Raw genomic sequence first — 18,865 nt, forward strand, 5'->3', positions numbered from 1 at the left:
CTGTAGCGATTCCTATTTATCTACTTGCATTTTGATGTGCTTTCAAACTGCTAGGTTGGCAGGAGCTGGGACCAAGCAACGGGAGCTCACCCCGTCACAGGGATTCGAACCGCCGACCTTCTGATCAGCAAGCCCTAGGCTCAGTGGTTTAACCTACAGCGCTACCTGGGTCCCTATTGAAAGTACTATATGATCAGTTAAAATGAGACAGTCCCAATTTATAATCTTAGGCTTATAATCTTAAACAAAGAAAAGCACGTCACACAAGGAAAGGGCGATAGGGAGGGAAGAGGGGAAAAGCAAACCCAGGCACAGATTCCTAAATAGCTTTTGTCATAATCAGCAGGCATAGAAAACGGTTGGGGGTAGGAGCTGGTCTGTTGGCAAAGTAACAACTATGATTTTAAAAGAAAAGGGTTCGGGGGTCTGGGGTTGCCTAGAAGCCGCCTTTTTTTTACTAGGAAAGCCTAGACAAGTGAGAGAGGGCTATAGTTGGTTACCGCAGGGCGGGGGGAACTCTGGATGTGCTCAGAGACACCCTCATTTCTACATGTGCTTCAGACCTAAAACAGGCTGAGGCTGGAATGAGGGTGGGCGACGCAGTCTTTCCATTGCACCTGCCAGCTCCCCACACAGGCAAAGAACCAGGATTTAAACCCCCCCCTGGCTGGGGCTGATGGGAATTGCAATTCCAAAACTTCCGACTGGCCTACACCGAACCGCAAACCGCCGGCTACTCACGAACTTCAGGATCTCAAACTTCTTCTTCGACTGGATCACGTTGATCTGAAAGACAGAGAAGCCCGTTCCGTCGCTTCGGTCCTTCGTACTTTGCTTCCAACGCCAGGCGTGGGGGGGTTCGCCCAGAGACTTCTCCCGACATTCATTTTGCCCTTTTTCAGAAATTTATTACATGTGTACCCTGCCTTTCCTCTAAGGATCTCCAGGCGACACGCATGATTTTGGGGGGGCTGCCTTTTCTCCGCACAACCACCCTGCGAGGCAGGCCAAGAAGTGGCGACTGAGGCCTTAGGGTCACCTAGCGAGCTTCAGAGCTGAGTGACGATTTTGAACCCGGGTCCCAGGGCCAGGGAATCTTCAAATCCTGGGTCATAGGGCCAGAGAATATACGGTCTGGGGGTGCAAACGTGGTTCTTCATACCTCTCTGCTTGGCCCTCAGGACTCTCGAGACCCTTTTTGGCGGCCCTCAGCAACATTTGACGCCTCCTAACCCTTGAGTTGGGAGGCTGGAGGCCTTTAGGACCCTACCAGAGCCTTGTGCCTCCGAGCGCTGGGGGGGGGCCCTCAAATTTTGACCCGCAGCAAGGCAGTGCGTGACCCACGGTCCCCTTACTGCCCGCTTGGTATGAAAAGTTGGGACACCCAGAGCTAGCCTGTTGTGCAAAAGGGGGAAAGCACGCCCATCGCCCCGCCCCCTTTGCCCCTGGCCCCGCCCCCAAAAACGCCACCCCAACGAGGTTGACCCGAAGGGAACGCCCTCCTTGGATTGAGAAAGGCTCCCCAAGCCCCGGGCCAAATCAGACAGAAGGGGGAATCTGTTCCGTCCTGCCGCCCTTCCCCAGAGCCGAGGAGAGAACCCAGGAGTCCGAGCTGCCCGCTGGCCCACCTGCAGCACGTAGTCGAGGGCTCGGGCACGGAAGGTTGTGCGGGCGGCTTTCAGGGCGACCACGGCCTCCTCGGCCTCGTGGTGGCGCCGCCGCGGCACCTCGGCGTTGTGGTGCAGGGCGCTGGCGAGACTTTCGCTGCCACGTTCAAATTCCTTCCGGGTCTCCTTGAACTGCTTCATGTCCCTGAAACAAACGTATTCCTCGTTTTCGTCATATTGCAAAATGGCAAGGAGCCACATTGGATCGAAAAAACCGCCCTTTCTGGAGACGTGAGGGGGTTGGGCTGGATGACCTTTGGGGAACCCCTCCCGGCTCTACAATTCCGCGAGGTCGGATTACATCAGCGGTTATTCCCCCTCAACTTTTGTAGCTACCCAGAGTGGCTGTGGCAACCCAGTCAGATGGGTGGGGTACAAGTAATAAAATTATTATTATTATTATTATTATTATTATTATTATTATTATTAGCAACGTAGCGGAGGCCCCACGCTCTCCTCTTTCTCTCCGTACGTATGCCAATCTGCCAAAAATGTTTACTAAAATCTATGGGACGATTAGCTGAAAGGTTTCAGCTCTCGGGAACTCGTGGCATCGACGCTGGCGGCTGCCAAAACCGCAACTGCCCACAAAATCTAAAGCTTTACATGGCTTGCAATTTTCTCTTTCATGGTGAAGGAAGGGCTCCAGAAAGATTCAGCTGGGCCTTTGAAGCAGCTGCGAAAAGGGCAACTTACAAGGGATCTGCGGAACTCACAGCCACAGGAACTCCACCCTCAAAGACCAAAGACAGCACGGGACAGACAAGAAAGCTTCGACATCCTCCCCCTTTGAAACACCAAACTGCCCCCCACCTGGTCGACCTGAAGCTGCCTTCCCTCTGGCAACCCCCCCCCCCAACAAAAAATCCTGACCCTTCGGAGCGGGTGCTTTAATGACAATACATACTCTTTCACCAGACTCTGCAGCTGTTGTTTGAGGGACTGTTGCGTCGTATCCAGAAGCTCCTACGGAAAATAAAAGGGCCACAGTTCACCTCCAAGTAGGGCTGCTGCCAGTCCGTGTAGGGAATATTGAGCTGACAGATCAGCATAAGGCAGCTTCCTCTGCTGGGGTGGGACCAGAGCTTACTGACCTCTGCCTCCTTTGCAAACGGAAAAGTCCCGGGTCCAACCCCTGCTATCGCCAGCCAGGTTGGGAACCTCCCTTACCCGAGAGCTGCTGCCGGCCAGTGCAGGCAAGACAGAGCTGATGGACCGATGGGTTCTCACCCTCTCCCCACCCACGCTTGGAGGGTGACGGAGCGGCCGAGCACCCTTTGGGAAAGAGGAAGGTGCAGGAGGAGGGCGATGGGGGCAAGGGGGACGGAAAAACGGCTGACGTCACTCACCTCGTGGCCGTCAATCATCTTCTTCAAGCTCTCGGAAAACTTTTCAAGGCACTCCTGGAAAACAAGGGGAATCAGAAGGGTTGCAGGGTTGGAAGGAAGGGCCCCCCAAGGGTCATCCAGTCCAACCCCCCCTGCAACACGGGAGCAAATCAAGCAAGGAAGAGAGGCGTTTGGGAGAGGGCACAGAGTCTGGGATCTCCGGGTACCCCTGCTTGCGATCTGGGGAAGATCTATCCCACAGAGCGGACACGGAGCAATGGATTCAAGCTACAAGAAAGAAGATTCCACCTAAACATTAGGAAGAACTTCCTGACAGTAAGAGCTGTTCAACAGTGGAATTTGCTGCCAAGAAGTGTGGTGGAGTCTCCTTCTTTGGAGGTCTTTAAGCAGAGGCTTGACAGGCATATGTCAAGAATGCTTTGATGGTGTTTCCTGCTTGGCAGGAGGTTGGACTGGATGGCCCTTGTGGTCTCTTCCAACTCTATGATTCTATGATTCTAACTATCAGTAAAAGCCATTTAAAACAATTTTAAGGAGACTCCACCACACTCCTTGGCAGCAAATTCCACTGCCAAACAGCTCTTACTGTCAGGAAGCTATTCCTAATGTTTAGGTGGAATCTTCTTTCTTGTAGTTTGAATCCATTGCTCCTTGTCCGCTTCTCTGGAGCAGCAGAAAACAACCTTTCTCCCTCCTCTATATGACATCCTTTTATATATTTGAACATGGCTATCATATCACCCCTTCACCTTCTCTTCTCCAGGCTAAACATACCCAGCTCCCTAAGCCGTTCCTCATAAGGCATCGTTTCCAGGCCTTTGACCATTTGGGTTGCCCTCTTCTGGACACGTCCCAGCTTGTCAGTATCCTTCTTGAACTGTGGTGCCCAGAACTGGACACAGTACTCCAGGTGAGGTCTGACCAGTTCTAATTTCAGGTACCGGTAGGTAGCTGTGCCGGTCTGACGCAGTCGAAATAAAAATTATAAAAAATTAAAAAATTGTCCAGTAGCACCTTAGAGACCAACTAAGTTTGTTCTGGTATAAGCTTTCATATCTGAAGAAGTGTGCAACGCATTAAAAGCTTATACCAGAGCAAACTTAGTTGGTCTCTGAGGTGCTACTAGACAATTTTCTCTTTTTATTTTGATAGTTCTATTGTTTCATTCTCATGTAAATCGCTTTTTTACACAAAAAAAACACAAACCACTCAAGTGGTGTGTAAATTTTACAGAGTAAAATAAGTACATAAGAAATGCCGTGTTAGGTGGAACCAGAGAAAAGGGTCTTCCCTAGTCCCCAGATACTCGCCAGCGAAGGGCACTCTGCACGTGCTCAGAGGCAGTGCCTTGGCACAGCTAAGCCCCGGCTGCGAAAACAGGTTCTAAGGGGTGGAGAACCGGCTTCAGGTCAGCAAGTAGTCGCCCTGCCCCACTCCCAGACCTTGCCCTCAAATAAAATGGCGCAATTAGGTGATTAATGATGTTTACCTGCACCAGGTCACCTCACCACTAAGCCACCGCTCCCCCCCCCAAAAAAAGGTGCGCCCAAACATCACAGCTCCCCACCCTCCTCTTGTGACCCCCCCCAGGCCTCGGCAAAACCCGTCTTTCAAGCCCAGTGGCTCGGCACACGCCAGGCAGGCTAGCTAAGGCAACAAAAGCAAAAAGCATCTGGAGCATGGGGGGGGGCCGACCTTTCCCCTTCCCCACCCCACATTCAAACGAACCCTGGCATCTGGGCCCACGCACCTTTCCTCTTCCCTCCTCCTCCACCCCTCCTCCAGGCACGACCGTCCTTCCCACCTCCCCAGCCCAGAGCAAACTTACGTTCATCATGGTGTCCCCCGGGGAATTCTGAGACAGCTCCTGGACCCCGGAGACGAAATTCTTGCTGTGGGTGCAGTATTGCCGCCCCGAATCCAGCATCGTGGTGCACAGCTTGAGAAGCTGGGGGTGGGGGCGGGCAGGAGAGGGGGGGCAACGAACAGGGAGGTCAGGCAACACAAGAGACGGGCAGGAGCACCTGCCAACTCCAGCCCGCGGCATGGGAAGGCAGACAAACACCCCTTTTAATGTGGAAATCTCAGCTTTCCCCCCCCCCCCACCTGATTTATTTATTCCGCACAACAACCTTGCAAGGTAGGCCGGGAGAGGCAGTTAAGGGTCATGGCTGCATGGAGATTTGAACCCTGGTCTCCCAAGGTTCCCGGTCGACACTCTAACCGCTATTTTAGAAACCGCCCTCTGGCCCTGGGACGAAAGGCAGTGTAGAAATTCAATAAATAAGAGCAATAATAATAGTTACAGGTAGGTAGCCGTGTTGGTCTGACATAGCTGAAACAAAATAAAAAAATACCTTCCAGCAGCACCTTAAAGACCAACTGAGTTTTTTATTTTGGTATGAGCTTTCGTGTGCATGCACACTTCTTCAGATACACTGAAATAGAAGTCCCCCGACGCTTATATGTCGAAAAGTGCATTTATTTCAGAAATGCAACTTAAAAGGTGAAACCAATATATGAGATAGATGCATGACATGCAAAGCAAGGTATGTCAAGCCTTTATTTGTTGTAATTGTAATTATTTGTCGTTAGGCGGGTCAACTATAAATGGAATGTAATTAATGAAATTTAATAGCGATGTTTATTTTTGTATTATTGTAACTATTTGTTTTATTACTGTGGAATTTCCAAAAGAAAGCACTTGTAAAAAATGTAAAGAAAAATAAAAAATAATTAGTTGCATTACTGAAATAAATGCACTTTTCGACGATATCCTAATCTTCCGAGTTTCACCTGTATACACAGTGGTACCTCGAAAGCCTAACGGAATCCGTTCCGGAAGTTCGACTTCCAAAACATTCGGAAACCAAGGCGCAGCTTCCGATTGGCTGCAGGAAGCACCTCCTGCAGCCAATCGGAACCCGTGGAACCCGCGTTGGACGTTCAGGTTCCAAAGAACATTTGCAAACCGGAACACTCACTTCCGGGTTTGCGGCGTTCGGGAGCCAAAATATTCGACTCACACGGCGTTCGGGATCCGAGGTATGACTGTATTTTTAAATCAGGGATGAGAAAGAATGTAGAGTATTCCTGTTCACCACTCCCACTTTCATCTCTCTTCCCCTCGCGGTCTCCCCTCCGTTGCATTTTGTTACTATTTCAAACGATAGTTGTTTTTGCCTTCCAGGGCCTGCACGGTGTGGGCCCCGGACAGCTCTAAGAATGCTTCATCCCATGTGACCCCAAAGCCCCCCCCCTCCTTCTGGATTTTTACAGTCATGTGAACAAGGTTTTCTGCTCCAGCTTGTGGGGAAGAATTTGCCGCTTCCCCAGGAGCAAGGCCTTCTCTCGACAAGCGAAGGAGACCTTTGCACAGCTCGGCTCCCTTGCAAGCGGATCGCCGCTCCCTCACCTTTTCCAGCTGAGACTCCAAGGCAGAGACCTCCGTTTCCACCGTCTCAATGGCAGCCCTGAGGTTGAGGGGGGGGGGAAATAAGAGGGAGGAGGGAAATATCAGCACAGGTGCATAACCAGGATTTAACACGGGTTCAAGGTCTGCATCAGCCACGGACTCACTTACCTGGCCTGGGGGAAGCCCATCAATCTGCCTCTATTTCCCGCTTGTACGCATGAAGATTATACCAGGACAGGAGGCGGGCAGGTGTGGAGGATTCCCTGGTTCTGAATGGGGCAACTGTGCCCCTGAAGGACCAGGTGCGCAGCCTGGAAGTCATTCTGGACTCACAGCTGTCCATGGAGGCGCAGGTCAATTCTGTGTCCAGGACAGCTGTCTATCAGCTCCGTCTGGTACGCAGGCTGAGACCCTACCTGCCTGCAGACTGTCTTGCCAGAGTGGTGCATGCTCTGGTTATCTCCCGCTTGGACTACTGCAATGCGCTCTCCGTGGGGCTACCTTTGAAGGTGACTCGGAAACTACAACTAATCCAGAATGCGGCAGCTAGACTGGTGACTGGGAGCGGCCTCCAAGACCACATAACACCAGTCTTGAAATATCTACATTGGCTCCCAGTACGTTTCCGAGCACAATTCAAAGTGTTGGTGCTGACCTTTAAAGCCCTAAATGGCCTCGGTCCAATATACCTGTAGGAGCGTCTCCACCTCCATCATTCTGCCCGGACACTGAGGTCCAGCACCGAGGGCCTTCTGGCGGTTCCCTCGTTGCGAGAAGCCAAGTTGCAGGGAACTAGGCAGAGGGCCTTCTCGGTGGTGGCGCCTGCCCTGTGGAACGCCCTCCCACCAGATGTCAAAGAGGAAAACAACTACCAGACTTTTAGAAGACATCTGAAGGCAGCCCTGGTCAGGGAGGCTTTTAATGTTTAATAGATTTCTGTGTTTTATTTTTCTGTTGGAAGCCGCCCAGAGTGGCTGGGGAAACCCAGCCAGATGGGCGGGGTATAAATATATTATTATTATTATTATTATTATTATTATTATTATTATTATTATTCAGGAACTTCTTTTGTAATAAGATAGCTACTTTGAGATCTTGTATAGAATGTCCTGGGAGATTGAAGTGTTCCCCTGCTGGTTTCTCTGTCTTGTGATTCCTGATGTCAGATTTATGTCCATTTATCCTTTGGCGCAGGGTTTGGCCTGTTTGTCCAATATAGAGAGCCGAAGGGCACTGTTGACATTTGATGGCATACACAATGTTAGAGGATGAGCAATTAAATAGTCCTGAGATGGTATGTTGGATTACTGTGTTTTATTTTTCTGTTGGAAGCCGCCCAGAGTGGCTGGGGAAACCCAGCCAGATGGGCAGGGTATAAATATATTATTATTATTATTATTATTATTACTATTACTATTACCAGTTGCTGGAAACTGCAGGAGGCGGGAATGCTCTCGCACTCAGGTCCTGCTTGCCAGCTTCTCTGTGTTTAATCCCCAGAACATCACCTCCCCCTTCATCCGTTCCACCGGCAAACGGGTCCTGCCATCAAAAAGCTCTTCCTAATGTTTCGTCAGAGTCGCCCTTCTTGAAACTTGAATCCATCGGATTGGGTCCTACCCTCCGAAGCAGGAGAAAACAAGCTTGCCCTCCAGATATTTGAAGGTGGCTATCCTATCTCCTCTCACTCTCCTCTTTTCCAGTCTAAACATACCCAGTTATTTCAACCACTCCTCATATGGCTTGGTTTCCAGACCCTTGATCATCTTGGTTGCCCTCCTTTGCACACATTCCAGCAGGCTCTGCTTTTTAAAATTATGTATTATGTATTATTATTAATTGAATCTATACACCACCCTATACCTGGAAGTCTCTGGGCAGTTCTTGAGTGAGGTCGACCTCAGCAAGAGGTCGAAGCCAAGCACTCTTCCTTTAGGAAGTCCGGTTCTGGGCAACACAATTTAAGATGGATGTCGACAAGCTGGAAGGTGTGCCGAGGGAGACAACCAAGATGGCCAAAGTTCTGGAAACCAAGCCATGTGAGGAACGGTCGAAAGAGCTGGGTATGTTTAGCCTGGAGAAGAGGAGGCTGAGAGGCGACACAAGATAATAATAACCCTTTAGATATTTGAAGATGGCTGTCCCATGGAAGCTGGAGCAAGCTGGTTTTCTCCTACTCTGGAGGGCAAGACGCAAACCAATGGCTTCAAGGAGATTCTGACTAAAAATGAGGAAGAACTTTTTGACGGTAAGCACCATTCATTCGACAGCGGGAGGGGACCCCCTTGGAAGCTCCTGGACTCTCCTCCATCGGACGTTTTTAAGCAGAGTTGGGTGGCTATCTGTCATGTATGACCCAGTTGAGATTCCTCTATCACAGGGGGGTTGGACTAAAGCATGGGTAGGCAAACTAAGGCCTGGGGGCCGGATCCGGCCCAATAGCCTTCTAAATCCGGCCCACGGACAGTCCAGGAATCAGCGTTTTTTTTCCATGAGTAGAATGTGCCCTTTCATTTAAAATGCATCTCTGGGTGATTTGTGGGGCATAGGAATTCGTTCTTCTTCTTTTTGCCTTCAAAATATAGTCCTGCCCCCCACAAGGTCTGAGGGACAGTGGACTGGCCCCCTGCTGAAAAAGTTTGCCGACCCCTAGAGGCAAATTAAACTAAATTTAATTAAACTAAAGTGTTCAGGAGGCAAATTAATAATAGCAGAATGGAGAACGCAAGACGGTTAACAGGTCTCCATACTTTCTCTCGAGGGCTAGATAAGCAAGTGGGTGGCGGGAGCCAGTTTGTTACCGACAGGTCTTCACAGAGTTGGAAGGGACCCCCAACGGTCATCTAGACCAACCCCTGCAATGCAGGAACCACAGCTACAGGCGCTGCCTCCATCCAGCTCAGTATTGCCTACACAGACTGGCAGCAACGGCTCTCCAGGATTTCCGGCCGGGAATCTTCCCCCGGCCCTAGCTGGAGGTGCCATTGGGGGCCTTTCTGCATGCAAAGCAGCTGCTCCGAGCTACGGCCCTTCCTTGCCGAGTCAGCTAGCCAAGCTGGCCGTCACATGGGGGGGGGTAGCAGGACAGGAACTTGCAAGAAAAGATCCTCTGTACAGGAGCTAGGAAGGGGAGCCCAGGAGCTAAGCTTAGGGGCCAAGTAGCATTTTAGAAGCACCTTCGTTCTTCTCCGCCACCCCCTGAAAGCTGCCTTGCGGTCGCTTCGCAAGCTTCCTGCCTCAGCCGGGGTTGCAACCACTTCCTGCCGGTTGCCTGGAAACCTTTCCTACCCAGAGCGAACTGGTTTTGCCGCGCACGCGAACCTCCAAAGAGACGTTCTCCGAGCGACAAACGACTATTATCATTTATTAAATTTGCGTGCCGCCCTAAACCCATAGATCTCAGGGCGGTTCGAAACACAAAATCACAATATAAAAGGCCCCGCCTGCACCATGGCTCCCCCCCCGCCCAAGGAATCCTGGGAACTGTAGTTTGCTAAGGGTGCTAAGAGTTATCATGGTTTTCAGGACACAATCTTGTGATTGTTGTCCTGATTTTAATGCTGCGTTTTAACATGATATATGAAAAAATTATATGCCTGTTGTCTTTGTCCATGGAGTTTTCTTGGCAGGGATACTGGAGTGGCTTGCCAGTTCCTTCTCCAGGTGGATCACGTTTAGTCAAAACTCTCCACTATGACCTGTCCATCTTGGGTGGCCCTGCATAGCTTCTCTGAGTTATTCCAGCCCCTTCGCCACGACAAGGCATTGATCCATTCTTAAGGAAATCAGCCCTGAGTGCTCACTGGAAGGACAGATCGTGAAGCTGAGGCTCCAATACTTTGGCCACCTCATGAGAAGAGAAGAATCCTTGGAAAAGACCCTGATGTTGGGAAAGATTGAGGGCACTAGGAGAAGGGGGCGACAGAGGACAAGATGGTTGGACAGTGTTCTCGAAGCTACGAACATGAGTCTGACCAAACTGCGGGAGGCAGTGGAAGACAGGAGTGCCTGGTGTGCTCTGGTCCATGGGGTCACGAAGAGTCGGACACGACTAAACGACTAAACAACATGAAAATTTGGGGTTGGCTTTTACAGCCCAACTCTCCATCCAGGGGTTCGGTGTCTCCCAAGTCCACGATCGGCCAGAGAAGAATGAGTGGAGGGCACCCCCTAACTTTTACGTATAACAAATGCTATGACCTGCCCTGGCACCTTGGGGTGAAGGGAAGGTAATAAATAAACAAGTAAAGGAGGGACGACCCCCATGCATAGCAGGGGGTTGGGCTAGATGACCCTCCGGGTCCCTTCGAACTCTATAATTCTACTATTCATCTCCCAGGGTGGTTCAACAATCAATCCCCTCCTCCCAGGGAACTGTAGATCTGTGAAGGGGAATAGGGATCACCGCCCATAACAAACTAGAGTTCCCAAGATTCTTCGGGGGGGGGGGAACCCAACTGCTTAAAATGTTTAGTGCTGTTCGGCAGTGGAATTTGCTACCAAGGAGTGTGGTGGAGTCTCCTTCTTTGGAGGTCTTTAAGCAGAGGCTTGACAGGCATATGTCAGGAATGCTTTGATGGTGTTTCCTGCTCGGCAGGGGGTTGGACTGGATGGCCCTTGTGGTCTCTTCCAACTCTAGGATTCTATGATTCTAAATGGGTCTGGCTACAATTTCTACGTTGCAAAGACAAGGACCACTGGAAAGGGTCGGGAATAAACTCTTCCAGGCGAGGGCTTAAAATTGCAAATATTGGCAAGTTGTTTTTAAAAATTGCCAAGTCTTCCTTGGAACGGGCAACTGTGGATTAAGCAGAGGAAGTATACAGCCTGGCATTTGGGTGGCAGAGGCATCGTACGGAGGCTGCAAAAAGCCTGCATGGGTGAGGAGCACCCATCCCATAATAACACCCTAAGCAGCACACCCATGCGTGGGGTCTGGTAGGACGGAAGGCGGGGAGGCCAACAGGAGGCCTGATTCCCAATTTTTTGCCTGCTTTCTGGCGTTTACTTGAGATACCTCGATTGGAGGTGCTCTTTAAGTACCTCCTAACTGTGTTAACTACTGGGGGGGTGTAAGACAGTGCCCCTTTCCTCTGGGGGGCACCTGTGCCCTGGCTCTTCCCAACGAGGCAAAGCCGCCCCCCTCAACACAGCCACCGAACTCAGGCCATTTCAAGATGGCCGCCACACGGACGTCCCCCACAATGCACCGGGACTATGGCTCAAACCGGAGCGGAGGAAACTCAGAAGGGGGCTCAGACCAGGAGGGAAGTGTGGCAAAACCACAGGAAGCGAGGAGAAAAGCGGCATCAAACACAAAACACGAGTTTGACGATGCCGCGACACACCCAAAAAGGCGTCCCAGCCTTTCTCAGCTGTGGAAAGAGAAGGATTTTTAAAACCACCCACTGGGCTTCCCACCAGAGGAAAGTTGTGGCAGAACATCATACAAGTGGAAATCGGTGACGCCTGGAAACAATCTCTCATGTCCGTCACCCACGTAGCGACTCTCAGGGCCACGTTCAAGTTCAACGCGATACCACTCTGAGAAGGTGTCGCTTCCCCCAAAGAATCCTGGGAACTGTTGTTTGGTTAAGGGTGCCAAGAGCCACTGGGAGACCCCTATCCCCCCCTCCCCATTCCCAGAGTTCCCTGGGAAGTGGGACTTATGTGTCAAACTGGCATGGCTTCCCCCAAGGAATCCTGGGAGCTGTAGTTTGGTTAAGGGCGCCGAGAGTGTTGCCAGGAGGAGACCCCATATTTCCCCTCTGAGAGCTACAATTCTTAGAGCTCCCTGAGAAGATTCCCGTTCTGGGAATCGTAGCTCCGTGAGGAGAAATAAAGGGTTCTCCTAACAATTCTCAGCAGCCTTCAACTCCCAGAAGTCTCTGGGGGAAGCCATGGCGGTTTGAAGTGTTATCATATAAAGCAGGATCAGACCACTTTACGCAGTCATGGCTCCCCCCCCCCAAAGAATTATGGGAGCTGAGAGTTGGGAGCTGGCTCCTCTTTTCCTCTCAAAGAGCCACAGTTCCCAGAGTTTCCCCGGTTAAACTATCATGGCTTCCCCCAAGGAATTCTGGGAGCTGCAGTTTGGTTAAGGGTGCTGAGCGTTGTCAGGTGAGCTGACCACTCACAGAGCTACAATTCCCAGAGCGGTTTAACAGCCAGTCACTCTTTCCCAGGGAACTCTGGGAGTTGCAGTTCTTTAAAGGTGTGCCTAACAACTCTGAGCACCCTTATCTACAGTTCCCAGGATTCCTCGGGTGGGTGGGGAAACCATGACTGTTTAAAGCAACATGATACCGCTGGTGGGGCCTGGCCAAAAGGCTTTTGAGTCCCCCAAACAGCTCTGAAAACTATGCAGCCAACGTCAGCCTCCTTTATACCACCGGAGAAGACCCTGGGGAGTTGAGGTTCCTCCCCCAGCGGCTGCACAGCCCAGTGGATTCACCCCTTAAAATGTCACTGCCCCACACGGGCGTTTGGGGCCAAGCCTGAACCGCAATGCTTCAGGGCCGGGGGTGCTTCTGTGAGAAAGCTGCCCCAAATTTCACACGCATACACCCCAGGCACAGAATAGGGGGCAACGATGACTGCTTCACACTGAAACACTTTCTAGCCTTGCCTTGGTTATCACTTCCTGGCCTCTCGCCCCAGCGTGAGGTTTGTGCTCCCATGTGTGTAGGCCCAGGCCGGAAACTCTTGCTAGTGGGGTTGGGGGGGGGAGAAGGGGGCACTGCCAAAACCTCACTATTGGAGAAGAACTAGCCCGCAATCTTACACCTGCTCTGCTGGAATTTCAAGCGTTGAGGGTGCCACACTACCTCCTCCATTTTAGTTTACGCGCCCTGAGCCTCAGCACAGCAGCGTCGTTTGCAGCCCTTACAACTGGAGTTGGCAACTTACCTCACCCAAAATTTACCCCCCTTCCACAAGGCCTGTTCCTTGCTGCCTGTCCACCTGCTCCTGCGCCATTAAGGGCAGGTGGACAAGCAGCGAGGAACAGGCCGATTCCTGCAGCACTCATTGCTGATAAAGACACAGGAGCAGAGAGCAGGCTGAAAAGTTGGCAGCCCCACTGGCAACTCACTCCGCTTCACAGTATCATCTCCACACTGTCCCCCCCCCCAAAAAAAAATTTAGTAGTATTTTACACACACACCTCTCCTGCCACTTCCCGCACTGCCAGACTTCTTTTGTAGCCTGGTGCAAAGGAAAGAAGTGGGGAGCCAAGGGCCCCAGAAAGGGAGGCAAAAACAGTCCCCCTCCAAAAAAACAACGCAGCTCTCCTCTTATCATGAGATTCCTGCATGGCAGGGGGTTGGACTAGATGACCCTCGGGGTCCCTTCCAACTATATGATTCTAGGATTGGAGAAATTCCCCCCACCCCACCCTGCCTTCGGAAAACGAGAAAGAGCGATTGATTCCCTTCCATTCCTTAATATTTCTCCAATCATTTAGGGTTCGCCACCGTAGCCCCAACACCTCTCCCTCTTCCGGACCCCGCCAGTTAGGGCTGTAGCCGCCCCCTCTGCTCTCACCACTAGAGGACACTTCCTCCCCTTCTCCAACAAGGCAGCCCAGCCCTCCCTCCCCAAACGAAAACTCTCTTTCTGAGTTTGTTTGTTTGAAAGAAAGGCAGGCCCGGGATGTCCTCTCTCCAAGGCCGAAGATACTGCCGGCTCGTTTCCAACCAGTGGAGGAGGGAGGCGGGCGGCGGGCCGGAGGAGGGAGGCGGGCGGCAGTCAGATAGCGGAGCCGTGCGCAGAGCGAGCGGGAGCGCCGTCTCTGCAAGGCTCGCCGTCGGGGCAGCTGCGTGGCGGCGGGACAGCCCTCCTGCCTCCGCCTGGCACCGGCCGGAGCGCGATGCGTAAAGGCGCACCAGCTGCATGGCCAAGAGCGCACGGCGCGGCGCGCCAAGCGGACCCACCTGAAGCGCGGCGAGTCTTTCAGGCACTCCTCGAAGTCCAGCTTGACCGTCATCGCGGCGCCGTTTCTCCGGGACGCTCCGGGGAGCAGCAAAGGGCGCCCTGGCCGGAGGTGGAGGCGGCGGCGGCGCTGATACCTGGACCAGACCTGCGAGCAGCCGCGCAGAGGCAAGACGAGCCAGGGGCGCGCGGAGGAGCAAGGAGGCGCCGCCGGCAGCGACTCCTGCTCCGCCCCGGGGCGGGGTGCGCGGCTGCCGGCGACGCCCGGCGGAGGAGCCATCCTCGCGGCGGCCGGGAAAGGGCAGCAGGGCGCCCCCCCTCGGTCTGCGGGACGACCCGGAACCACGCACGGGCGGCCGGTCCACGAAGCCGAGCGCGCAGCGCCGCCTGGAGCAAGTCCCCTGCAGCTCCGCCCGGTGGGACGCCGCCGCCGCGCAGGGAGGTGGAGGAGGAGGAGGCGGGTTGGCTGGGAAGTGGGAAGATTCCCGGGACGAGCCGGCCTTAATCGGGAGGAGCAGGAGGAGTGGAGGGAGGAGCCGGCTGGATACTGTACTTGTAAACCGCTTTTAGCGTCTCTGCGGAGTAAGCGGCATATCCGTTTGGTCCGATGCAAGGCGAGCAATCGGATCTGGAGCCCGTCTGGATTTATATGTTACATAAACTGTATATACCGCTTTAAAAAAATCTCGGAAAAAAACAAAAAGAAGATAAAAACAACCATATAGAAAAGTCGTCGCCTAACTTTCTGAAAAGGGGGTCACCGCCCCCTTGGACCTTGGTTCATAAACTCATCCCCAGTGCCCCCTACTCTATGAAAAGCTTTATTCAGGATGGTGGTTTGCAGGACACGCTAAGGAAAATAATAGCGCAGAAAAATTCCAAACAGGAACAGTAATTGCACATTTATTCAAAATCCACTTAACCTATTTATTTTAATGAATTGAACAGTGGTGGTGGTGTCTGTCCTCGGAGACAACGGAGGAGGGCGTCTTTGGGGGTGAGGTCAAGCTGTTGGACGGTTGCAGCACCAGCTGTGGCTGTAGTGAGCGAGACCGATAGGGGAGAGACATGTTTTGTTGCAGCTGGGGCAAAGGAAGGTGGCCGGTTGTGCAGTTGCACCATGATATCTGGTGATGCAGTCAAACCTCGGTTGTCGAACGTAATCCGTTCTGGAAGACTGTTTGACTTCTGAAATGTTTGACGACCGAAAACTGAAAGTGCAAGCCTCGGTGCAATAGGGAAACTCAAAACGGAAGCCGTGTAGCACCGCGTTCAGCTTCCGAAAATTGTTTGAAAACTGGAGCAGTGACTTCCAGGTATTTGGCATTCGGGAGCCGAAACATTCCAAAACGGAGGCATTTGGGAACCGAGGTTTGACTGTGCCAGCTTTTTAGTGCCTGAAAGACATTGACACAGCTCACATCGCTCTGCTGCCCCCCTGCCTCTTAACACCCACCCACCCACCCACACAAACACCCCAGCAGCACATTCTGTTGGAAGCCGCCCAGAGTGGCTGGGGAACCCCAGCCAGATGGGTGGGGTATAGATAATAAATATATTATTATTATTATTATTTCCCATCTTTATGGTTACAGCCAAGGGACTGCCTCGTGAATCCATGATATCTTCTTCTTTGGTCATCCCTTGTAGCCTAGTAAGATTGTCTTCCATATAAACACAGTTTTAACAATGAGTCCGTAAGTGACTGTGGAGGCCAGTTCTGGATCCACCACACAAGTCCTTCCACAGTGGGGACATTGTATATGAACAGCTGTGGTACCCCCAATGTCCACTGGGAGGCGGTGCAGCACTTTTGTTTCCTGCTAGATACAGTAGTGCCCTGGAAGAATTCAAGTTAAGAGTCTCCCCTTCTGCAGGTGTCTAGCCTTCCCTAGGAAAGCAGCCAGCTTCTGGATAACTCTGTTGTCCTGGGTCATAATGAATTTAATTTGCTTACTTTCAAGCATTGTTCTACACTTGCTGGGGGAGTTTTAACCACAGCATGCAATGCGGTCAGTTCAGTTTAAATAACTTTTTTTTAAAAAAAATTAACAACTTACATTGTCAATCAATACAGCCAAATATATTTTTCCCCCTTTTTATACCCTCCCCTCCCTCCCTCTAAGGACTTCCCTCAATTCCCCCCTCTGGTTTGTTTGCACCTGTCATTCTCTGCATGTTATAAGATTGTACATATCATTGCCTTATCCATCATATGTTCTACGGTACTAATAAATTGTGGGTGTTAATTCAAAACCTGCCAAGGAGTCCAAATCCTTTTGTTGCCTTTTCAAAGTTTGTAAAAAGTTCCCATTATTCTTTGAAGTCACGGTTGTCCTTCTCTCATAGTCTATATGTCAACTTTGCCAACTCTGGCATAAAAGGTAAAGGGACCCCTGCTCCAATACTTTGGCCACCTCATGAGAAGAGAAGACTCCCTGGAAAAGACCCTGATGTTGGGAAAGATGGAGGGCACTAGGAGAAGGGGACAACAGAGGACGAGATGGTTGGACAGTGTTCTCGAAGCTACGAACATGAGTTTGACCAAACTGCGGGAGGCAGTGCAAGACAGGAGTGCCTGGCGTGCTCTGGTCCATGGGGTCACGAAGAGTCGGACACGACTAAACGACTAAACAACAACAACGACCATTAGGTCCAGTCGTGACCGAATCTGGGGTTGTGCGCTCATCTCGCACTATTGGCCGAGGGAGCCGGCGTACAGCTTCCAGGTCACATGGCCAGCCAATTCTGCATAGCTCAGTTTAAATAACATTTTTAAAAAACAGCGGTTCTCACAAGGTGGGGCAGGAGAGGAGGGGACCGCAAATGTGGCGAATAGACTCAAGGACAATTGAAGAATTATTTGAACATTTCAGTCCATGGGGTCACAAAGAGTCGGACACGATTAAACAACAACAACAACAATAGTATCAAAATGCGGTACAGTATATCCTTCACGTATACTTGACATCTGACGGGAGGGCGTTCCACAGGGTGTGTGCCACCACCAAGAAGGCCATCTGTCTGGTTTTCTGTAACCTCACTTCTCACAGGGAGGGAATCGCCAGAAGGCACTCGGTGCTGGACTTCAGTGTCTGGGTTGAACGATGGGGATGGAGACGCTCCTTCAGGTATCTTGGGCGAAGGCTGTTTAGGGCTTTAAACGTCAGCACCAACACTTTGAATTGTGCTCGGAAACGTATCGGGAGCCAATGTAGGTCTTTCAAGACCAGTGTTATGTGGTCTTGGCGGCCGCTCTCAGTCACCAGTCTAGCTGCCGCATTCTGGATTAGTTGTAGTTTCTGGGTCACCTTCAAAGGTAGCCCTACGTAGAGCGCATGGCAGTAGTCCAAGCGGGAGATAACCAGAGGATGCACCACTCTGGCCAGACAGTCCGCGGACAGGGAGGGTCTCATAAAAAAAGGTAAAGGGACCCCTGACCATTAGGTCCAGTCGCGACCGACTCTGGGGTTGCGCGCTCATCTCGCATTATTGGCCGAGGGAGCCGGCGTATAGCTTCCAGGTCATGTGGCCAGCATGACAAAGCCGCTTCTGGCAAACCAGAGCAGCACATGGAAACGCCGTTTACCTTCCCGCTGTAGCGGTTCCTATTTATCTACTTGCATTTTGACGTGCTTTCAAACTGCTAGGTTGGCAGGAGCTGGGACCAAGCAACTCTCATCCTGGGACCAAGTCTCATCCTGCATACCAAATGGAGCTGGTAGACAGCTGCCCTGGACACAGAATTGACCTGCGCCTCCATGGACAGCTGTGAGTCCAAAATGACTCCCAGGCTGCGCACCTGGTCCTTCAGGGGCACAGTTACTCCATTCAGGACCAGGGAGTCCTCCACACCTGCCCGCCTCCTGTCCCCCACGAACAGTACTTCTGTCTTGTCCAACCGCCTCCAGACACTCACACAGGACCTTCACTGGTTCTGATTTGAAAGTGAGGTAGAGCTGGGTATCATCCACATATTGATGAACACCCAGCTCACACTCAGTTAGAAGATCTGGTGTGGCACGACCCATTTTTTTATTCTGATAGTGCGGCTCAGAGAAAAAGTTTGAGAACCACTGATTTAAAACAAGGCAAGGAAAATATCAAAATCCATGCAATGGGGCTGTGGCAAATTAGTATCCCTTCATCTACAGAACATAACAAAGCATAGAATCGTTGAGTTGGAAGGGACCCCTAGGGTAATCTAGTCCAACCTGCAGCAATGCAGGAATATTTTTGCCCAACGTGGGGCTCAAACCCACAACCCTGAGATTATGAATCTCATGCTCTGTTGATTGAGCTCTTCAGCTAGTATAGGAAGTGCCTGGCTGCTGGATCAGGCCACAGGGAGCCCATCTAGAACATCACAGCAGCCACCAAGCAGATGCCCTCACAAACTTCACAAGTTCATAGCTTTCCCCTTCGTTTCCGGTGTCTGGCACTTTCAGGTATACTGCCACTGCAACTGAGGCTCTCTTTAGGTTATTTGGGGCAACCAGTAG

General features: G+C 51.6%; 1 protein-coding gene across 4 annotated transcripts in view; it reads right to left on the reverse strand.

The window, feature by feature from the left end:
* Positions 1 to 14,796, reverse strand: part of ACAP1 (ArfGAP with coiled-coil, ankyrin repeat and PH domains 1) — a 42,494-nt gene extending 27,698 nt beyond the window's left edge. For 2 of the 4 annotated variants that reach the window (XM_088655592.1, XM_088655591.1), the window contains exons 1-7: positions 14,366 to 14,796; positions 6,432 to 6,489; positions 4,845 to 4,964; positions 3,017 to 3,070; positions 2,575 to 2,633; positions 1,629 to 1,812; positions 742 to 786 (exon numbers count right to left, since the gene is read on the reverse strand). In XM_088655592.1, the coding sequence (XP_088511718.1) occupies positions 742 to 786; positions 1,629 to 1,812; positions 2,575 to 2,633; positions 3,017 to 3,070; positions 4,845 to 4,964; positions 6,432 to 6,489; positions 14,366 to 14,643 (798 nt within the window). In that variant the 5' untranslated portion in view covers positions 14,644 to 14,796. Of the gene's footprint in view, positions 1 to 741; positions 787 to 1,628; positions 1,813 to 2,574; positions 2,634 to 3,016; positions 3,071 to 4,844; positions 4,965 to 6,431; positions 6,490 to 6,599; positions 6,696 to 9,607; positions 9,841 to 14,365 lie in introns of those variants that run through there. The other 2 variants (XM_088655593.1, XM_088655594.1) reach the window with 2 other exon arrangements.
* Between the last annotated feature and the right edge of the window lie 4,069 nt (positions 14,797 to 18,865).

Source organism: Zootoca vivipara, chromosome 12, assembly GCF_965207765.1.
Source record: "Zootoca vivipara chromosome 12, rZooViv2.hap1.1, whole genome shotgun sequence".
Taxonomy (NCBI): Eukaryota; Metazoa; Chordata; class Lepidosauria; order Squamata; family Lacertidae; genus Zootoca; species Zootoca vivipara.